The sequence below is a fragment of the Pristiophorus japonicus genome, chromosome 18 (assembly GCF_044704955.1).
Source record: "Pristiophorus japonicus isolate sPriJap1 chromosome 18, sPriJap1.hap1, whole genome shotgun sequence".
Classification (NCBI taxonomy): Eukaryota; Metazoa; Chordata; class Chondrichthyes; family Pristiophoridae; genus Pristiophorus; species Pristiophorus japonicus.
In genome coordinates, this window is record NC_091994.1 from 33,113,744 (window position 1) to 33,130,773 (window position 17,030).

Consider the following 17,030-nt stretch of genomic DNA (forward strand, 5'->3'; position numbering starts at 1 on the left):
AAACTCATGTCTTCCAGCAACTGTTCAATCAGCTCTTCACATCTTCATAATTCAAATTGACAGATTGATTTTATCCTAATTTCAAGCACTCAGTTACAAGGTTTGCTGGTTGCAGACACTGAGATCACAATAATTTCTTACCATATTGTCCTGGGCCAGGAAATTTCTGGGAGCCCATTTTGCCAACCCAAGTGCAGTGGAGCAGAATCCCTGCCCACCCTAGCCCTGAGCCAAAGGCCCCCTTCCCGAACCCCAAGGACGAGATCATTTGCATGTATGGGGTGAGTGCATTGTGCCTGTAAGGATAGATTGGCTGAAAGGCAGAACGGTTCACTGCTGCTCTGCTGAAGGAACCTTGGGGCTTATGTCAAGGTCAATGAAAATAAGGTAAAGAGAAAGAACTTGTATTTATTTAGCATCCTTCATGACCTCAGGATGTGCCACAGCACTTCACAGCCAATTACGTATGTTTGAATACATTGTTGTAATACAGGGAAACATGGCTGCCAATTTGCACACAACCAGGTCCCACAAAGAACAATGTGATAATGGCCAGATAATCTCTTCTTCTTAGGCAGTCCCTCGAATCAGGGAGGACTTGCTTCCACGCCAAAAAAGGATGCGTTCAATGATTTTACAGGTGTTTCAATGATGTCCCTAATATTCCAGGTCTGAGAACTGCATATTGAAGGGTGGAAGATGCCTGTGCATGGATTTTTTAACATGTGGTGGCCGTGCACACCAGCCACCACATGGGCTTGACGGAGCTTGGTCTTGGTCCAGTGGCAAGAGTTCACCAAGATGACTGGAGACCAGCCGGAACTAGTGCGCACACATATCACAGCGTGGACTAGCCCGTGCTGCCCCTGGACCCAAGCCCCTTCTGGGCCCCGAACTCACGCCTCTCCTGGACCCCAATCACATCGCTTTGCAATCTCTCTCCGCTCCTTTGCCCTGACCTCGCTGCTCCGGCTGTACCTGCTCACACTCCAATCACCTATTTTAGTGAAGTTGATTGAAGCGTAAATATTGATCAGGATACAAAGGAAACTCTCCAGTTCTCTTTTGAGTATTGCGATGGGATCTTTTATGTCCACTTGAGAGTGCAGAGGGTTTATGTCTCATCAGTAAAATAGCACTTCCGACAGAGCAGCAAACCCTCAGCACGACACTGAAGTACCCGCCTAGTTTATGTTCTCAAATCCTAGAATGGGGCTTGAATTCACATTGATCCTTTACCAATTATGCCCTGGGCAACGATGGCCAATCCCTTGAGCAGTTGTACTGTATTTGGTTTTGTAAAGGGAAGACGAGGAAAAGGAGCAGAAAGAAAGTAGGATACTGATGCTGTGCAGGAGCCATATTAGAACCACCCTGCATGTTACACAATTTTGAATTGCAAAGAGAGCTGCTATTGCCTGACACAGAAGAGAGAACCAACATTAGGCAACAAGGGGAAGAAGTTTGAGACTTGCGATTCCTGAAAATATGACTTTGTTTGCAGAACCAAAAAAAAGCAGCCAATCACAATACACCTGCGATAAAGACATTTTAACACCTAGTAAGCAGAAAACACCCTTTGATCTAGTATAAATGGTGAGGGTATGTAAAGTGCGTGCAAATGGCTCAACACCAAGGTTGATTTTTTAAAATATCAGACCGTGAGCACAGTGGTAATGAAAGCAATGGAGACACGGGAAGAGAATGGAGAGACAAGGTGATCCCAATTATGAAAACCGTTGAACTCAATTTTTGCACTGATCCAATTTAGAATGGTTGCAATCTATAGATCAGTGGTAAACACAGACAAACACCTTTACTCACTTCCAGTTAGTGAATCATTGCATTTTATAGCACAGAAGGAAACTATTAAGCCCATCATGCCTATGCCAGCTCTCTGAAAGAGTTATCACTTGCCATTTCTTCAAACGCTACACTTTTTATTGTTCAAATATTTATCCACTTCCCTATTAAAAGCTGCAATGGGTTCTGTTTCCACCAGTATTTCTGGAATGTCCAACATAAAATAATTTTGCCTAATTTTTCCCTGCCTTCTTTTGGTGATGATCTTTAAATTTTGCTGTCGAATTCCTGATTCGCCATCCAGAGGAAAGTTTATCTCAATTTATCTCATAATTTTGAAAATCTCTACCAGATCTCTATTTCACTTCTCTGATCCAATAAAAACAGTCCCAGTTTCTAATAACTAAAGCCTTTCATCCCAATATGATCTTAATTAATCTCTTCATGGCCTTGTTGACATCCTTCTTAAAGTAGGATGCTCAAGACTGGGGATGATATTTTAACTGCAGCCCAACCAATGATTTGTATAGGTTTACTATTATCTCTTTGCTTTTGCACTATTTGCACCATATTTATAAAATTTAAGATCCCATACATATTTTTACAGTTTCATCAAATTTACATCCCATTTTTTAAAGATTGATATTTCTGAACATCTAATTCCCCCTGCTTTTTTACTCCTTAACAACAGTAACATTGGGATGTCCTGTGGACATGGTAAGGTGCTGTATATAAATCCAAGTTATTTCTTTTTTATTTTAAAATTTTATCATTTAGCATACAAGTCGCTAACAGCCCTCTTCACACTCAGCCACTTTTTCAATAAAATGATCAGAAAAAAGTTAGCTCTACTTTGTAATTAATTTTGCTTTTAATGGAATACTTGGATTTAGCAGAAAGCTATGCAGCCACACACAGCAAAGTCCATTCCCCAATTCTAGGCACAAGGCAAGCCAAGTGACTGCTTGTCCTCCGTCGATGGCCTAAGCCGCAACAGAAGCAGCTACTTGTGCCTCCCGCCCCTGTGCCCTGTGGCTGTTATTTCAGCTTTTGCTCAGTGCTCTGTGCGCTTGCATTGTCAGAGTACTAGGGAAGAAAGTAGCTGAAGATATCAGCCAGCGTTTTAACAATCTTTACTGTGTGCACTCTACAACATGACATTTATGACCAGCTCACAGCATATAATGGAAATAATTTGAGTCTGTTTCTGAGTTCTTGTAGGAGCTGTGTGTCGGTTTGCCTGATTAGTGCTCACTCTTGCCCTCTTCTTTGAGGTGAGCTGCATATCAGTACTGTATTGTGGAGAAAATTGTGTTATACTGAGTGCTCAATTGCTTCAACAGAGTGGTTCATTCTTTCCAATGAGTCTGTGATAGAGTTACATACCAATGCCACTATATAAACTATAGGTTTAATACTCTTAATATTCAATCAGATGCAGAAATCTTCTAACAGTTTACATTTTTGATACTGATCTCTGTATAAGAATGTAAAAAGCGTGGAGCAAGAAAAGGTGAGAGACTAGGTGCAATCTGTCTTATGATGAATTCCAGCTGGTTTATTTCGCCTCTTAAGGGAAAGTTGTGCAGAATTTCCCTCAATCCCCAAATATAGTCATACATTCCAACCTACAAAACTAGGAAAACTACTGAACATCTTCAAAAAAACCTGACAACTCAAAAGACATACAACTGAAAACCAGCCCTAATTAAAGGCCTATGACCAAGGCCACTGCTTCAAGGCAATGGAATAAGTAAAATTAATTTTTATTACATTGCATTTCTGGATGTTTATTCAATGTTTTGGGATCATATTCCACATTTCTGTTTGTTTCCCTGTTATAATTGAAATTCGCATATAACACACTAGAAGCAATAGTTGCAATAGGAATGTAGTGCATTTGTCATTTTTTAAAATTTGTTCCTGGGATGTGGGAATCGCTGGCAAGGCCGGCATTTATTGCCCATCCCTAATTGCCCTTGAGAAGGTGGTGGTGAGCTGCCTTCTTGAACTGCTGCAGTCCGTGTTGGGAAGATCCTTCCACAGTGCAATTACGGAGGGAGTTCCAAGATTTTGATCCAGCGATGATGAAGGAATGGCGATATACTTCCAAATCAGGATGGTGTGTGACTTGGAGGCGAACTTGGAGGTTGATATGTTCTTACTATACAGTACAAATGCACACGAGGCCCATGCTTGAGAGAAGGTCACTCTGTGACCAGCAACTTTTATTCCAGCACTGAAGTGATGAAGGTGGGTGGAGCTTCCCCTTTTATACCTGAAAGTTCACCACTTGGTGGTCAATGTTCTCACAGTGTACAACTAGTCAGTTTATACATGAGTTACAATGACAATTAAATACATGACATCGGTGATGGTGTGCCCATGTGCCTGCTGCCCTTGTCCTTCTAGGTGGTAGAGGTCGTGGGTTTGGGAGGTGCTTTCGAAGAAGCCTTGGCGAGTTGCTGGAGTGCATCTTGTAGATGGTACACACTGCAGCCACAGTGTGCCGGTGGTGGAGGAAGCGAATGTTTAAGATGGTGGGTGGAGTGCCAATCAAGTGGGTTGCTTTGTCCTGGATGGTGTCGAGCTTCTTGAGTGTTGTTGGAGCTGCACTCATCCAGTGGATAGTATTCCATCACACTGCTGACTGGTGTTTTGTAGATGGTGGAAAGGCTTTGGGGAGTCAGAAGGTGAGACACTCGCTGCAGAATACCTAACCTCTGACCTGCTCTTGTGGCCACAGTTAAGTTATGTGGCTGGTCCAGTTAAGTTTCTGGTCAATGGTGATCACTTTTTTTTACAGCAATAGTTATTTATATATTTATACAGTTATTTATATATTTGTACAGCTATTTATATATTTATACAGCAATCATCAAGTGGAGGAAGATGTCTCATCGGTTTTTTAACGTAAGGAGGACAAAACATTAAAAATAGTCAATAAATGATGACACAGGTGTATGAAGTGCACTTTTAAAGATTTTCAACAGTCACTCTCCCATCCACGCCCTTACTACTCCAGCTCGATACCCAGCTGACAGAGACACTGCACCCATTCAACTCCTCACATTTTAGAGACGAAAGGGTTAACTTTAACTTTGGGCGATAGTGTAAAATGGACAATAAGGGATCAGCCATGTTATACATCTCTCCCTATTTTCATTTGAAAAACCCTCCCAGTTTATACTGGCACTCTTCCTCCTTGCCAATTCAATCTTCTCATGCCCTCCTCTCCCAGTTCCTCCTCCCCTCATAGACATTACGTGCATAAGAACGATGCAGATTGACTTGCGTGCTGATTTCCCTCCCCACCTCCATCTATTCATACACCCACCTCTCTGAGGAAATGTCTTGCTTGGGCCCAGTGATCGCTAGAGGACTCATTTTCGGTGAAATCGCCACAGCTACCAGCTCCAAACAGTGCTGTTAAAGCTCCAGGCGATGCAATGCAAACTATTGAGAACCCCTGCCCACAGCAGTGTGCCAATCCCCTCAAGTAGCAGCATCAGGCAGTTGCTGAAGCAGTGCTGGAGTTTCATTAGCAAATGCAGGAAAGTGATCACTTATCTCAAAACCCTGAAAAGGCAGAGGGCTGGCAGGTACGCATGTTTGTGCTGATTATATTGTGTGGAAAAATCTCCCTTTTACTGTGGTGAAAAATGTAAAAGGCACAGGAACTTTGCACAGAAGGTGAAATATGGGTCCCAAAAATCTGCAGGGATGACAGGATAGGATGAGCCCGCTGGGAACCTCTACTGTTAACCCTGGGGAAACCAAGGGTTGAGGCCATGTTTAAACTGCTAGAGAAGGCCCAGACCAGGCATATCTGGGCCACAAGCCTAATGTCTGGTATTTGTGCCACACTATTGTTGGACATACGATGGGAGTGTAGCAGGAAGGGATGCCACAGTGTTAGTAGCAATGTTGGGTTCATATCCTTACTATAAACGCTGCAGATATGATATTAAATGACAGTCAAAATATTACACGGTCTCTGCTTTGTTCACCCCCCAGTAAGAATTTTTCAATCAAAAATTCATACATTAACTCTGTAAATGTGTTTCAATAGGTGAAAAGCAGTGACTGTGGTATACTGCAAAACATTATCATGTAGTGTCCGGGCAGGAACAGCATGCTTAACTATGAGCACGTACTCATCATGTGCTATTTTCTTCTTTTACAGGTATGCCTGAAGCCCAAAGCACCAATTGGTCCCTCTGACCACTGAGTCTCACCACAGCACTATCATCACAATTTTAAGCAGGCACCAGCCCAGATATATGTGCACTGGAGCGTTTTAGTGATTTAGAACAGGAAGCACAGAATGGGCCACTTCTCACCATCTGGTAGATGCAGAGGTGGCAGCTGAAGAAACATAGAAACATAGAAACATAGAAAATAGGTGCAGGAGTAGGCCATTCGGCCCTTCTAGCCTGCACCGCCATTCAATGAGTTCATGGCTGAACATTCAACTTCAGTACCCCATTCCTGCTTTCTCGCCATACCCCTTGATCCCCCTAGCAGTAAGGACCTCATCTAACTCCTTTTTGAATATATTTAGTGAATTGGCCTCAACAACTTTCTGTGGTAGAGAATTCCACAGGTTCACCACTCTCTGGGTGAAGAAGTTCCTCCGCATCTCGGTCCTAAATGGCTTACCCCTTATCCTTAGACTGTGACCCCTGGTTCTGGACTTCCCCAACATTGGGAACATTCTTCCTGCATCTAACCTGTCTAACCCTGTCAGAATTTTATATGTTTCTATGAGGTCCCCTCTTATTCTTCTGAACTCCAGTGAATACAAGCCCAGTTGATCCAGTCTTTCTTGATAGGTCAGTCCCGCCATCCCGGGAATCAGTCTGGTGAACCTTCGCTGCACTCCCTCAATAGCAAGAATGTCCTTCCTCAGGTTAGGAGACCAAAACTGTACACAATACTCCAGGTGTGGCCTCACCAATGCCCTGTACAACTGTAGCAACACCTCCCTGCCCCTGTACTCAAATCCCCTTGCTATGAAGGCCAACATGCCATTTGCTTTCTTAACCGCCTGCTGCACCTGCATGCCAACCTTCAATGACTGATGTACCATGACACCCAGGTCTCTTTGCACCTCCCCTTTTCCTAATCTGCCACCATTCAGATAATAGTCTGTCTCTCTGTTTTTACCACCAAAGTGGATAACCTCACATTTATCCACATTATACTTCATCTGCCATGCATTTGCCCACTCACCCAACCTATCCAAGTCGCTCTGCAGCCTCACAGCATCCTCCTCGCAGCTCACACTGCCACCCAACTTAGTGTCATCCGCAAATTTGGAGATACTACATTTAATCCCCTCATCTAAATCATTAATGTACAGTGTAAACAGCTGGGGCCCCAGCACAGAACCTTGCGGTACCCCACTAGTCACTGCTTGCCATTCTGAAAAGTACCCATTTACTCCTACTCTTTGCTTCCTGTCTGACAACCAGTTCTCAATCCATGTCAGTACACTACCCCCAATCCCATGTGCTCTAACTTTGCACATCAATCTCTTGTGTGGGACCTTGTCGAACGCCTTCTGAAAGTCCAAATATACCACATCAACTGGTTCTCCCTTATCCACTCTACTGGAAACATCCTCAAAAAATTCCAGAAGATTTGTCAAGCATGATTTCCCTTTCACAAATCCATGCTGACTTGGACCTATCATGTCACCTCTTTCCAAATGCACTGCTATGACATCCTTAATAATTGATTCCATCATTTTACCCACTACCGATGTCAGGCTGACCGGTCTATAATTCCCTGTTTTCTCTCTCCCTCCTTTTTTAAAAAGTGGGGTTACATTGGCTACCCTCCACTCCATAGGAACTGATCCAGAGTCAATGGAATGTTGGAAAATGACTGTCAACGCATCCACTATTTCCAAGGCCACCTCCTTAAGTACTCTGGGATGCAGTCCATCAGGCCCTGGGGATTTATCGGCCTTCAATCCCATCAATTTCCCCAACACAATTTCCCGGCTAATAAGGATTTCCCTCAGTTCCTCCTCCTTACTAGACCCCCGACCCCTTTTATAACCGGAAGGTTGTTCGTGTCCTCCTTCGTGAATACCGAACCAAAGTACTTGTTCAATTGGTCCGCCATTTCTTTGTTCCCCGTTATGACTTCCCCTGATTCTGACTGCAGGGGACCTACATTTGTCTTTACTAACCTTTTTCTCTTTACATATCTATAGAAACTTTTGCAATCCGTCTTAATGTTCCCTGCAAGCTTCTTCTCATACTCCATTTTCCCTGCCCTAATCAAACCCTTTGTCCTCCTCTGCTGAGTTCTAAATTTCTCCCAGTCCCCAGGTTCGCTGCTATTTCTGGCCAATTTGTATGCCACTTCCTTGGCTTTAATACTATCCCTGATTTCCCTTGATAGCCACGGTTGAGCCACCTTCCCTTTTTTATTTCTATGCCAGACAGGAATGTACAATTGTTGTAGTTCATCCATGCGGTCTCTAAATGTCTGCCATTGCCCATCCACAGTCAACCCCTTAAGTATCATTCGCCAATCCATCTCAGCCAATTCACGCCTCATACCTTCAAAGTTAGCCTTCTTTAAGTTCTGGACCATGGTCTCTGAATTAACTGTTTCATTCTCCATCCTAATGCAGAATTCCACCATATTATGGTCACTCTTCCCCAAGGGGCCTCGCACAACGAGATTGCTAATTAATCCTTTCTCATTACATAACACCCAGTCTAAGATGGCCTCCCCCCTAGTTGGTTCCTCGACATATTGGTCTAAAAAACCATCCCTTATGCACTCCAGAAAATCCTCCTCCACCGTATTGCTTCCAGTTTGGTTAGCCCAATCTATGTGCATATTAAAGTCACCCATTATAACTGCTGCACCTTTATTGCACGCACCCCTAATTTCCTGTTTGATGCCCTCCCCAACATCACTACTACTGTTTGGAGGTCTGTACACAACTCCCACTAACGTTTTTTGCCCTTTGGTGTTCTGCAGCTCTACCCATATAGATTCCACATCATCCAAGCTAATGTCCTTCCTAACTATTGCCTTAATCTCCTCCTTAACCAGCAATGCTACCCCACCTCCTTTTCCTTTTATTCTATCCTTCCTGAATGTTGAATACCCCTGGATGTTGAGTTCCCAGCCCTTTCATTCCTGGAGCCACGTCTCCGTAATCCCAATCACATCATATTTGTTAACATCTATTTGCACAGTTAATTCATCCACCTTATTGCGGATACTCCTTGCATTAAGACACAAAGCCTTTAGGCTTGTTTTTTTAACACCCTCTGTCCTTTTAGAATTTTGCTGTACAATGGCCCTTTTTGTTCTTTGCCTTGGGTTTCTCTGCCCTCCACTTTTCCTCATCTCCTTTCTGTCTTTTGTTTTTGCCTCCTTTTTGTTTCCCTCTATCTCCCTGCATTGGTTCCCATCCCCCTGCCATATTAGTTTAACTCCTCCCCAAAAGCACTAGCAAACACTCCCCCGAGGACATTGGTTCCGATTCTGCCCAGGTGCAGACCGTCCGGATTGTACTGGTCCCACCTCCCCCAGAACCGGTTCCAATGCCCCAGGAATTTGAATCCCTCCCTGCTGCACCATTGCTCAAGCCACGTATTCATCTGAGCTATCCTGCGATTCCTACTCTGACTAGCACGTGGCACTGGTAGCAATCCTGAGATTACTACTTTTGAGGTCCTACTTTTTAATTTAGCTCCTAGCTCCTTAAATTCATTTCGTAGGAACTCATCCCTTTTTTTACCTATGTCATTGGTACCAACGTGCACCACGACAACTGGCTTGATTGGCCCTGGGCAGAGGCTGTCATGTGATCAGAGCACTGTTGAGTCACGATGTCATTCCAGCCTAATGGGGACCGGGTATAATATGGAGAAAACTGCATAAGGACGATATTAACCGGGGGCTGGAGTCATGCGAGTGGAAGCCAAGGACAGACTGCCTGGAACTCCACAATGTGAGGCTCAAGGGATTTTAACTCCTGGGCCTTATCTTTATAGATCCCATCAGTCTGGAACCTGGCAGGAAGCGGCAGCTGGTAGGAGCGGGATGTTGGGTGGGAGGAGGTCAGTATCAGGGTGCTGAAGGAAAAATAAATAGTGAGTTGGGGTGAGAGGTTGTCATGCTCCTCTGGCCTACAAAGAAAAAAATCCACTTGCCTTTCTGGGCCTCTTCTGATCCCAGCTCCTCTTGTCATCATGTTAATGGCAGAGAAGCCACAGTAACAGTTAACCATGCTGACCTCCGGTTAAAATAGCAGTCGGGGTCCCTATTATGTCATCAGAACATGATCTGCATATTGAAAGAAGGACCCCGCTGGCTTCTGGTGGGTGTCCCTCGTGCCTGCTCAGAAGAGTTGATTAAGATTAAGAAGGCAGTGGGATCGGTGCAGGTTCGCACAGGCCATTTTAACTACTCACCAGCTTTCCGCCAGAAGGGTAGGGTAAAACCAGCCCTCATGAGTGAAGTGAAGGGCACCAGGCAGTTACCTACTCATAGACCGCACTGCAAACTGATTGGGGTCGTTAGACTTTGGGTGAAAGTGTAAAATGGGCGATATTGATTCAGTCACCTGTTATACATCTCTCCCAATTTTATTTTCCATTGATTTGATGAACAGAAATACAGGTGCTGTTGGTTCTCGTTCGCCTGTAGACCTGGTTGTAGGAGGTGCCCTTGCTGCAGAATGGCTCCTCAAATGATAGCCCTCAGTAAAGTTGAGTTGGCTCCATCTGATGTAGTGGACATGCTGCCTGGGGTAGTGATGAGTCCTGGTGGATCTCCTCCTATTGTCTCTGATCTGCTTGACCCTCCACCTCTAACATTTCCAGCAATGTCCGACCTCCTGCTGCACCCATTCTGCTTGGTGGGCTGAAAGAGCCAAGCCGCTTTGTTCAGCCTACCTTGCTGTGCTCTGTGTTTGGACCTCAGTCAGTCCCACTACTGCATCAATAACAGTCTTTACAAAAGTAGCATTAATGCGATGTATCGTTGAAACCAAGTTTGAGCCATTTTGCACATCCCCATTAATGGCTGCTCAATGTTGCAAACTAAATGTGAACACCATGGCTCCGAATTTCCTCTGGGGTAGAGTCCTGTCGAAAAAAGGGGTGGAAGAGGATCGACGGGGACAGGAAATCAGAAGCTCCCCGAAAACACTCGGTCTCTGTCCCAAAGATGTCACTCATGGATTTTGTGCTCGAGGTGATGCTGGCTGGAAGTTGCATCTACCTCATTAATGAGCTGAGAAGGTGGGGCCAGTGGAACGGCATCACTTGCCAGAATTCATACTCCTCCAGCTTCCGTTGAGCTGAGCAGCTTGGACTCAGGCAACGTACCAGCATCATGGACCAATGGATGTAGGGCCCCACCGTGGTCACCAGCACCTAGAAAACCCCAGAATTGCTGCATAGCTTTTTATAAATGTCCTTTTTATATACGGATAGATGCAATCAGCAATAAGCCAGGCCTGCCGGTGGCAATGCCATGCACTAATACAGCACCACATCTTCCTCTTCCCCACCCCCCCCCCACCCCCACCCCCCTAATGCATGCTGGCTTAGGCACCCATCTGATTTATTTGAATTATGTGATGCTACATTGACCCCAGATAGTTTGGCGGGGTCAGGGGCATGGGCCAGTGTCAGAATGGGTTCGAGAACATTTTGTCCCCCAGTTCTACTAACTGGATCTACTTCGAGGAACAAATTTAGTAGTGGAGGCAAAAATGGCCAACTGCTAACCTACAAAATTCTTACACTTTCACATGTACTCAGTGCATGCATAAGCTCCAATTTTCAGAAGAATTTCAATCTCATGATGTCTCTTCGCATCTGTGTTTTCACAGGAGGAGGAGGAGACGTTGCTTAAGTCACCTATCAGGTTTCCAGGAACAGCAGAGAAGGTGCTAGACAGTATGAGGCTGATTTCCCCCCCCTGTCATCCCAACATAACTTGTGCCTTCGACACCAACCCCACTCTAACATACCAGAACCTGGCTACATTTCCAGATTCAGTCATTTTGTAAGGGCTGGTCTTGGCTGTCTCAGGTCGGCTGAGTGAAGTTGTACACTGCTCCGGGCCTGAAAGGCCATTTCACACCGCTGTTCTCTCTGTTTTTCTGAATTTCAAACACTTCTGCTTCTTGAAGAGGCACAATGTATGGAATGCTTCTAAAAGGAATGCAAGATTTTCTTTCAAAGGATTTAATTGGTGCCAGTGGAGCACCAAATAAGGACTGATTCACAAGTGACCCCAGTAATACAGCCCTGCAGAAAAGAACTATTGGTACTGCAAGAAAAAATAAAAATGGCGCTTGATAGGATGGAGAACTTAGGTCATAAAGAAAATCGATGAACTCAACAGAATGGGTGAACTCATTATTAATTTTTGAGAAAAAAAATAGTTAACTGCAAATTTGCTCAGATGTCAGAAAGTTAACCAGGATAATTAAAAGGGAACATTTCAAGCTTCCAGCTCACGAAGAGATTGTTCCATTGTTTGCTAGTGTAAAACATTTTAGCAAATGATGCACATTCTCAGGCTTCTGGCACCACACCTTGACTACTGTTACCAGTTCTGGTCACCGAAACATAAAGGAGACATTCAAGTATTGGACAGGGTAGAGGGGAGTTATGTAGCCAATCCATAGTCTTAGAGCTGAGTTTTAGGAAAAGGCTGGAGAAACTTGGGCTTTTCAGCCTTGAAAGGCAGTATTTGAGTGATGATATTATAGAGATACGCTGTACACAAGATTGTAAAAGGTATGGAAAATGTGAATCTGGAAAATTACTTTGAATTAAATTGTGTGTAGAACAAGGGCCACAGATTCAAACTAGTTAACAGCAAATGTAGGACTTGTATCAGCATGTTCTACCTCACACAAAGAGGATAGACTTCTAGCTGGAGTAGTGAGTCCTGGATCATTTAAAAACCAATTGGATGCTGCAAGGGGGTGATTTTAAGATCATTCCGAATGGATGAACTAAGGTGGGCCAATTGGCCCACATCCAAATGGCCCATATGCATAATTCTCTTGCAATATGGCTGGTGCGGGCGGGGGCTGGCTGTTCTTCTAGGTTCTCTTTTGTAGTGCTGAAAGAATATCATCAAGCCTTCTATAATGGCATGTGAGCACTGTGAAGATGTTGGTACATCAGTTCATGGCCTAGAGCAGGGTTAGTTCATATCATGACAAATTTCAGAAACTACTTTAAGTTACTCGAAGAGTTAACCTGAAATTTGCTAAGGGCAAATATGTGTTTGGAATCATGGAGCTGATGTTTGCTGGTTACAGTCAGTCATCACCAGTGGAGGCAAACTGCTAGAGAAGATTGCTGAATGAGCTGAGGTTAGAACAGACACAATCATGGAGCACATATGGAGACTTTTCATGTAAGGTCATTTCTAAAGTTCTATGAGCATGAAAGACCAATTAAAATGTCAGTAACGCTTCACGACAAGACAAGGGGCCATGCTGCTGATAAAGTACAATGATCATTGACAGCCCAGTGCTTATGCATCATATTCATTGACTGATGTGGAGACAAGCTATGGACAGATTGAGAAGAAACTGTTAAGCATTATATTTGTGACAAGTTCTATCAGCTTGTGTATGCCCCTTTTCTATTCTTATGATTTAGGGTTGTTAAATTGCTGTAGATGAAAGCAGGTTATTTAGTTTGTGTTAAAAACCAAAGTACACAAGTACTTGATTTACCTCTGTAGAACAATGAAAAACTCCAGAGAGCCCTTCTCTAGGTGATTAAATGAGTTGGGTAAAGTCCATGGTAGTACACGTTGTACTTGTATATGGAAAGAACATAATTAAAGGGTCAAATGGGCTTCACTCATTCCTTATGTTCTCATTGTTGTGATGACAGAAGTACGCTGGATCCTTAATCATCCAGAGAGCTCAGGCTGGAGGGGTGTCTGTATCTTTGAAATGGCTGTAATTCTTGAAGGATGAGTATATATAGCTCAAAAATAGTGAAACAAAATTCAAGCATCAATTCTGCAAAACAACATGCTTCCAGATGCTGTAAGTGTCCAATCTTATGAAAGAAACAAAATGTAGTACAGTGTAGCAAGCATTGAATTAAAGCCCAGCACCGCACTACTCTAAAAGCTTGTTGTCACTTGAAAATCCCAGTGGTCCTGACAGAAAACGTTGGCTGCTGTTGCAAATCCAGAGTTGTATTATAAGCATCGAGAAAGAAAGACTTGCATTTATATAGCGCCCTTCTCAACCTCAGGACATCCCAAAGCACTTTACAGCCAATAAAGTGCAGTCACTGTTGTAATGTAGGAAATGCTGCAGCCAATTCACACACAAACAGCAATGTGATAATGACCGGATAACCTTTTTTTTTGTGATGTTGATTGAGGGATAAATATTGGCAAGGACACCGGGGATAACTCTCCTGCTCTTCTTCAAAACAGTGTCATGGGATCTTTTACGTCCACCAGAGAGAGCCTCAGTTTTTTTTATCTCATCCAAAAGATGGCACCTCAGATAGTGCTGCACTCCCTCAGCACTGCACTGGAGTGTCAGCCAGATTTTTGTGCTTAAGTCTCTGGAGTGGGACTTGAACCCACAACCTTTTGACTCAGAGGTGAGAGTGTGACCCACTGAGCCACAGCTGACATTCGCTTTTGAGAGGGTCATTGGGTTACACTTTGTCATGAAATGCAGGAACAGCTGATCCTTATGCTAATAAATTGTAAGTCATCTTGGGTGGTAGTGCAGAATAGGCGGAGTTGCTGAGCCAATGGAGCTGAATATCGGGCGGGGCATATAACTGGCGGCTGGTGTGATACTGCCTGTTTTTGTGCTAACACAGCATCGATAGAATGAACCGCTCAGTAATGGGGTTTAAACTTACTATTCTGTAATAATCTTCTTGCTTTGTTCCAGATAAGAACATATTTAAAACTCACACAGATGAAGAAGCCAGGGAGCTGGTTAGAGCCTTGATTCAAAGGTACAGAAGATCGCCCGACTGGAGACGTAAGGCTTGGACTCATTCACGGCCAGCTTTAAGAAGTAAAAGAGCAAAATTGCGAGCGACCAAAGGGTGTACCTTGAAAGAGATCAATGTGACTGTCAGTGATCTGGGGATCAGCCGCGTCTCAGAGGAGGTTGTGCGTTTCAGATACTGCACCGGATCCTGTGACGCCAAAGAGAAAAACTATGACACGACTCTGAGACACTTGAAAAACTCAAAGCGAATTAGAAAAGAGGTCCGAGCGCGGCCATGCTGTCGGCCCACGCTTTACGACGATGATGTTTCCTTCCTGGATGTTAACTTTCGTTATTACACACTGCGACAGCTCTCGGCAAAGGAATGTGGCTGTGTTTGAGGGACCAACCACACACAGTGCGAATACGGAAATCTCTTCTTTGCAACGAGCAGGAGCCTTCAGACCTTGCTAGGCTCTGAGCCCTGGTCAGAGGATGGTTTCTTGGCGCGACATCAACAGGAGGAGACAGGTATTTTGAAGACAGGGAGGGATCATCAATCTCCACCCCTTTTTACATTAAGAGTTACAGTGCATCAAGACGTATCAGGCTCATCAAGGAATTCTTCAGCAAATTTATGTTTGCCATACCATGTGGCCTTTATGTTTCCAAATGCTATAAAGTACAGCTCTGTGGCCAGACTTGTGTCAAGTGGGATGTGGGTTTCTGTTCTGCAGTTGACTTTCTTGTACTTTATACCAGACTCAATGGACTCTACAATGCAGGATGGTAATCCCAGGATCATGGTCTGTGCATAAGGAAGATGCTTTGAATAACTTCACCACCCCTCTCTCGGACACATCCTGCTTCCCTGAACTTGCTTGGAAGAATTTTAATGCTCTCGGTTAGTCTGTGCCAGAGCGAGCAGACTGACTGATGCTGATAAGCAGGCGCCTGTAAATCATAATGACCTGAATTCCATCAAGTTTTGAGGATTAAATCAAACGAATGATTAAAGGATTGTACTGGGTCGCTGTGGCACTGTTGCATTGCTAGTCAGCTAAATCCCTTTTAAAATGATCAAACCAAAGTCTATTAACTTTCAGTGAATGTAGGGTGCAAAAATCCACCAAGTTATAATTCTCGACAGGCACGCAAGTGTGGTTGAAATTCAGAATTCTGCAATGTTACCTGACCAGATAATAGGTCAGATTATTTGTATACTCACAATATGAGACAAAAGCAGTAGATACACAGCAGTAACCTTCATCCTCCTTGTCTTTCATTCATATGTCACTCCTCTCAGTCCCACCTCTTATGTTGGTTCCATTACCCATCCCCTCTGTCCACCCTCATTCCTGTCATCTCATTACCTCGGTTGTCTCAATCACCACCATGCTTTGTAAAGGTTGAAACCATCCAGCGTGATTTTATTAATGAAGATGTTAACACTTATGAAATTCCTTTGCCCTCTGTTTTAATGAAGGTATTAAAGGGTTAATGTTACATTAGAACGACAGGCAAAGGAATTTGATACCAATGTTGATATTCATTATTAATATCACACGGATGATTTCAACCCAGTCATTTTATTCAGAAGTAATGAACTGTTTATTGATGTGTTAGTAAAGAGGGCATTTTGGCAGCTATCTGTTCCCCATAAGGCAGGGATAAGGTACAGAGCCAACAAGTACAGTGAGAGAGGAAAAGTTTTCAGAATCTTTACAAGAATTTCTGAGATTCACAGTCTGCATCCAAACGGTCTGCATTTTGGGTTAAAGCTGCACATTACTTCAGACTGGTAACACAGGTTCCTCCTCACATTACTATCAATACAGAATATTTGTGCTATTGTTGATGTGTAGTACTGTTACCCATGATTTACTGTATGTGCTACAGCCTGTGGTACCAGTGCCAAGTCCCCATCTATACCAATGCTGGTACCAAGATTCCCCACATGTTGCATACAACTGACACTGGTGCCACCATTGATGTGGTACTGGGACTATCTGGACCACTGCTGCTATAAGTGTGTTACCGACACTTCCGGTTGCAATATTAGTTCCTAATACAAATTGCTACAAATGAAAGGGGCAAATGGCCAATGGAAGAATAATCCTACATGGACTCAGGATAGAGTAGGCTTGCTCTAGATGTTCTTAGATACTCCATTATTGTTGTATCATACACTACCAGGAAGGCAAACTAGATGGACCGTGATCTTTGTTCGTCG

The 17,030-nt window shown here is 43.8% G+C and overlaps 1 protein-coding gene across 1 annotated transcript in view; it reads left to right on the top strand.

Moving 5' to 3' along the window:
• The window catches only part of LOC139229189 (neurturin-like), a 70,134-nt gene extending 54,911 nt beyond the window's left edge, over positions 1 to 15,223 (top strand). The window contains exon 3 of the mRNA XM_070860841.1: positions 14,753 to 15,223. Coding sequence (XP_070716942.1) covers positions 14,753 to 15,198 — 446 coding nt within the window. The 3' untranslated portion in view covers positions 15,199 to 15,223. The remainder of the gene's footprint in view (positions 1 to 14,752) is intronic.
• Positions 15,224 to 17,030: the final 1,807 nt, after the last annotated feature.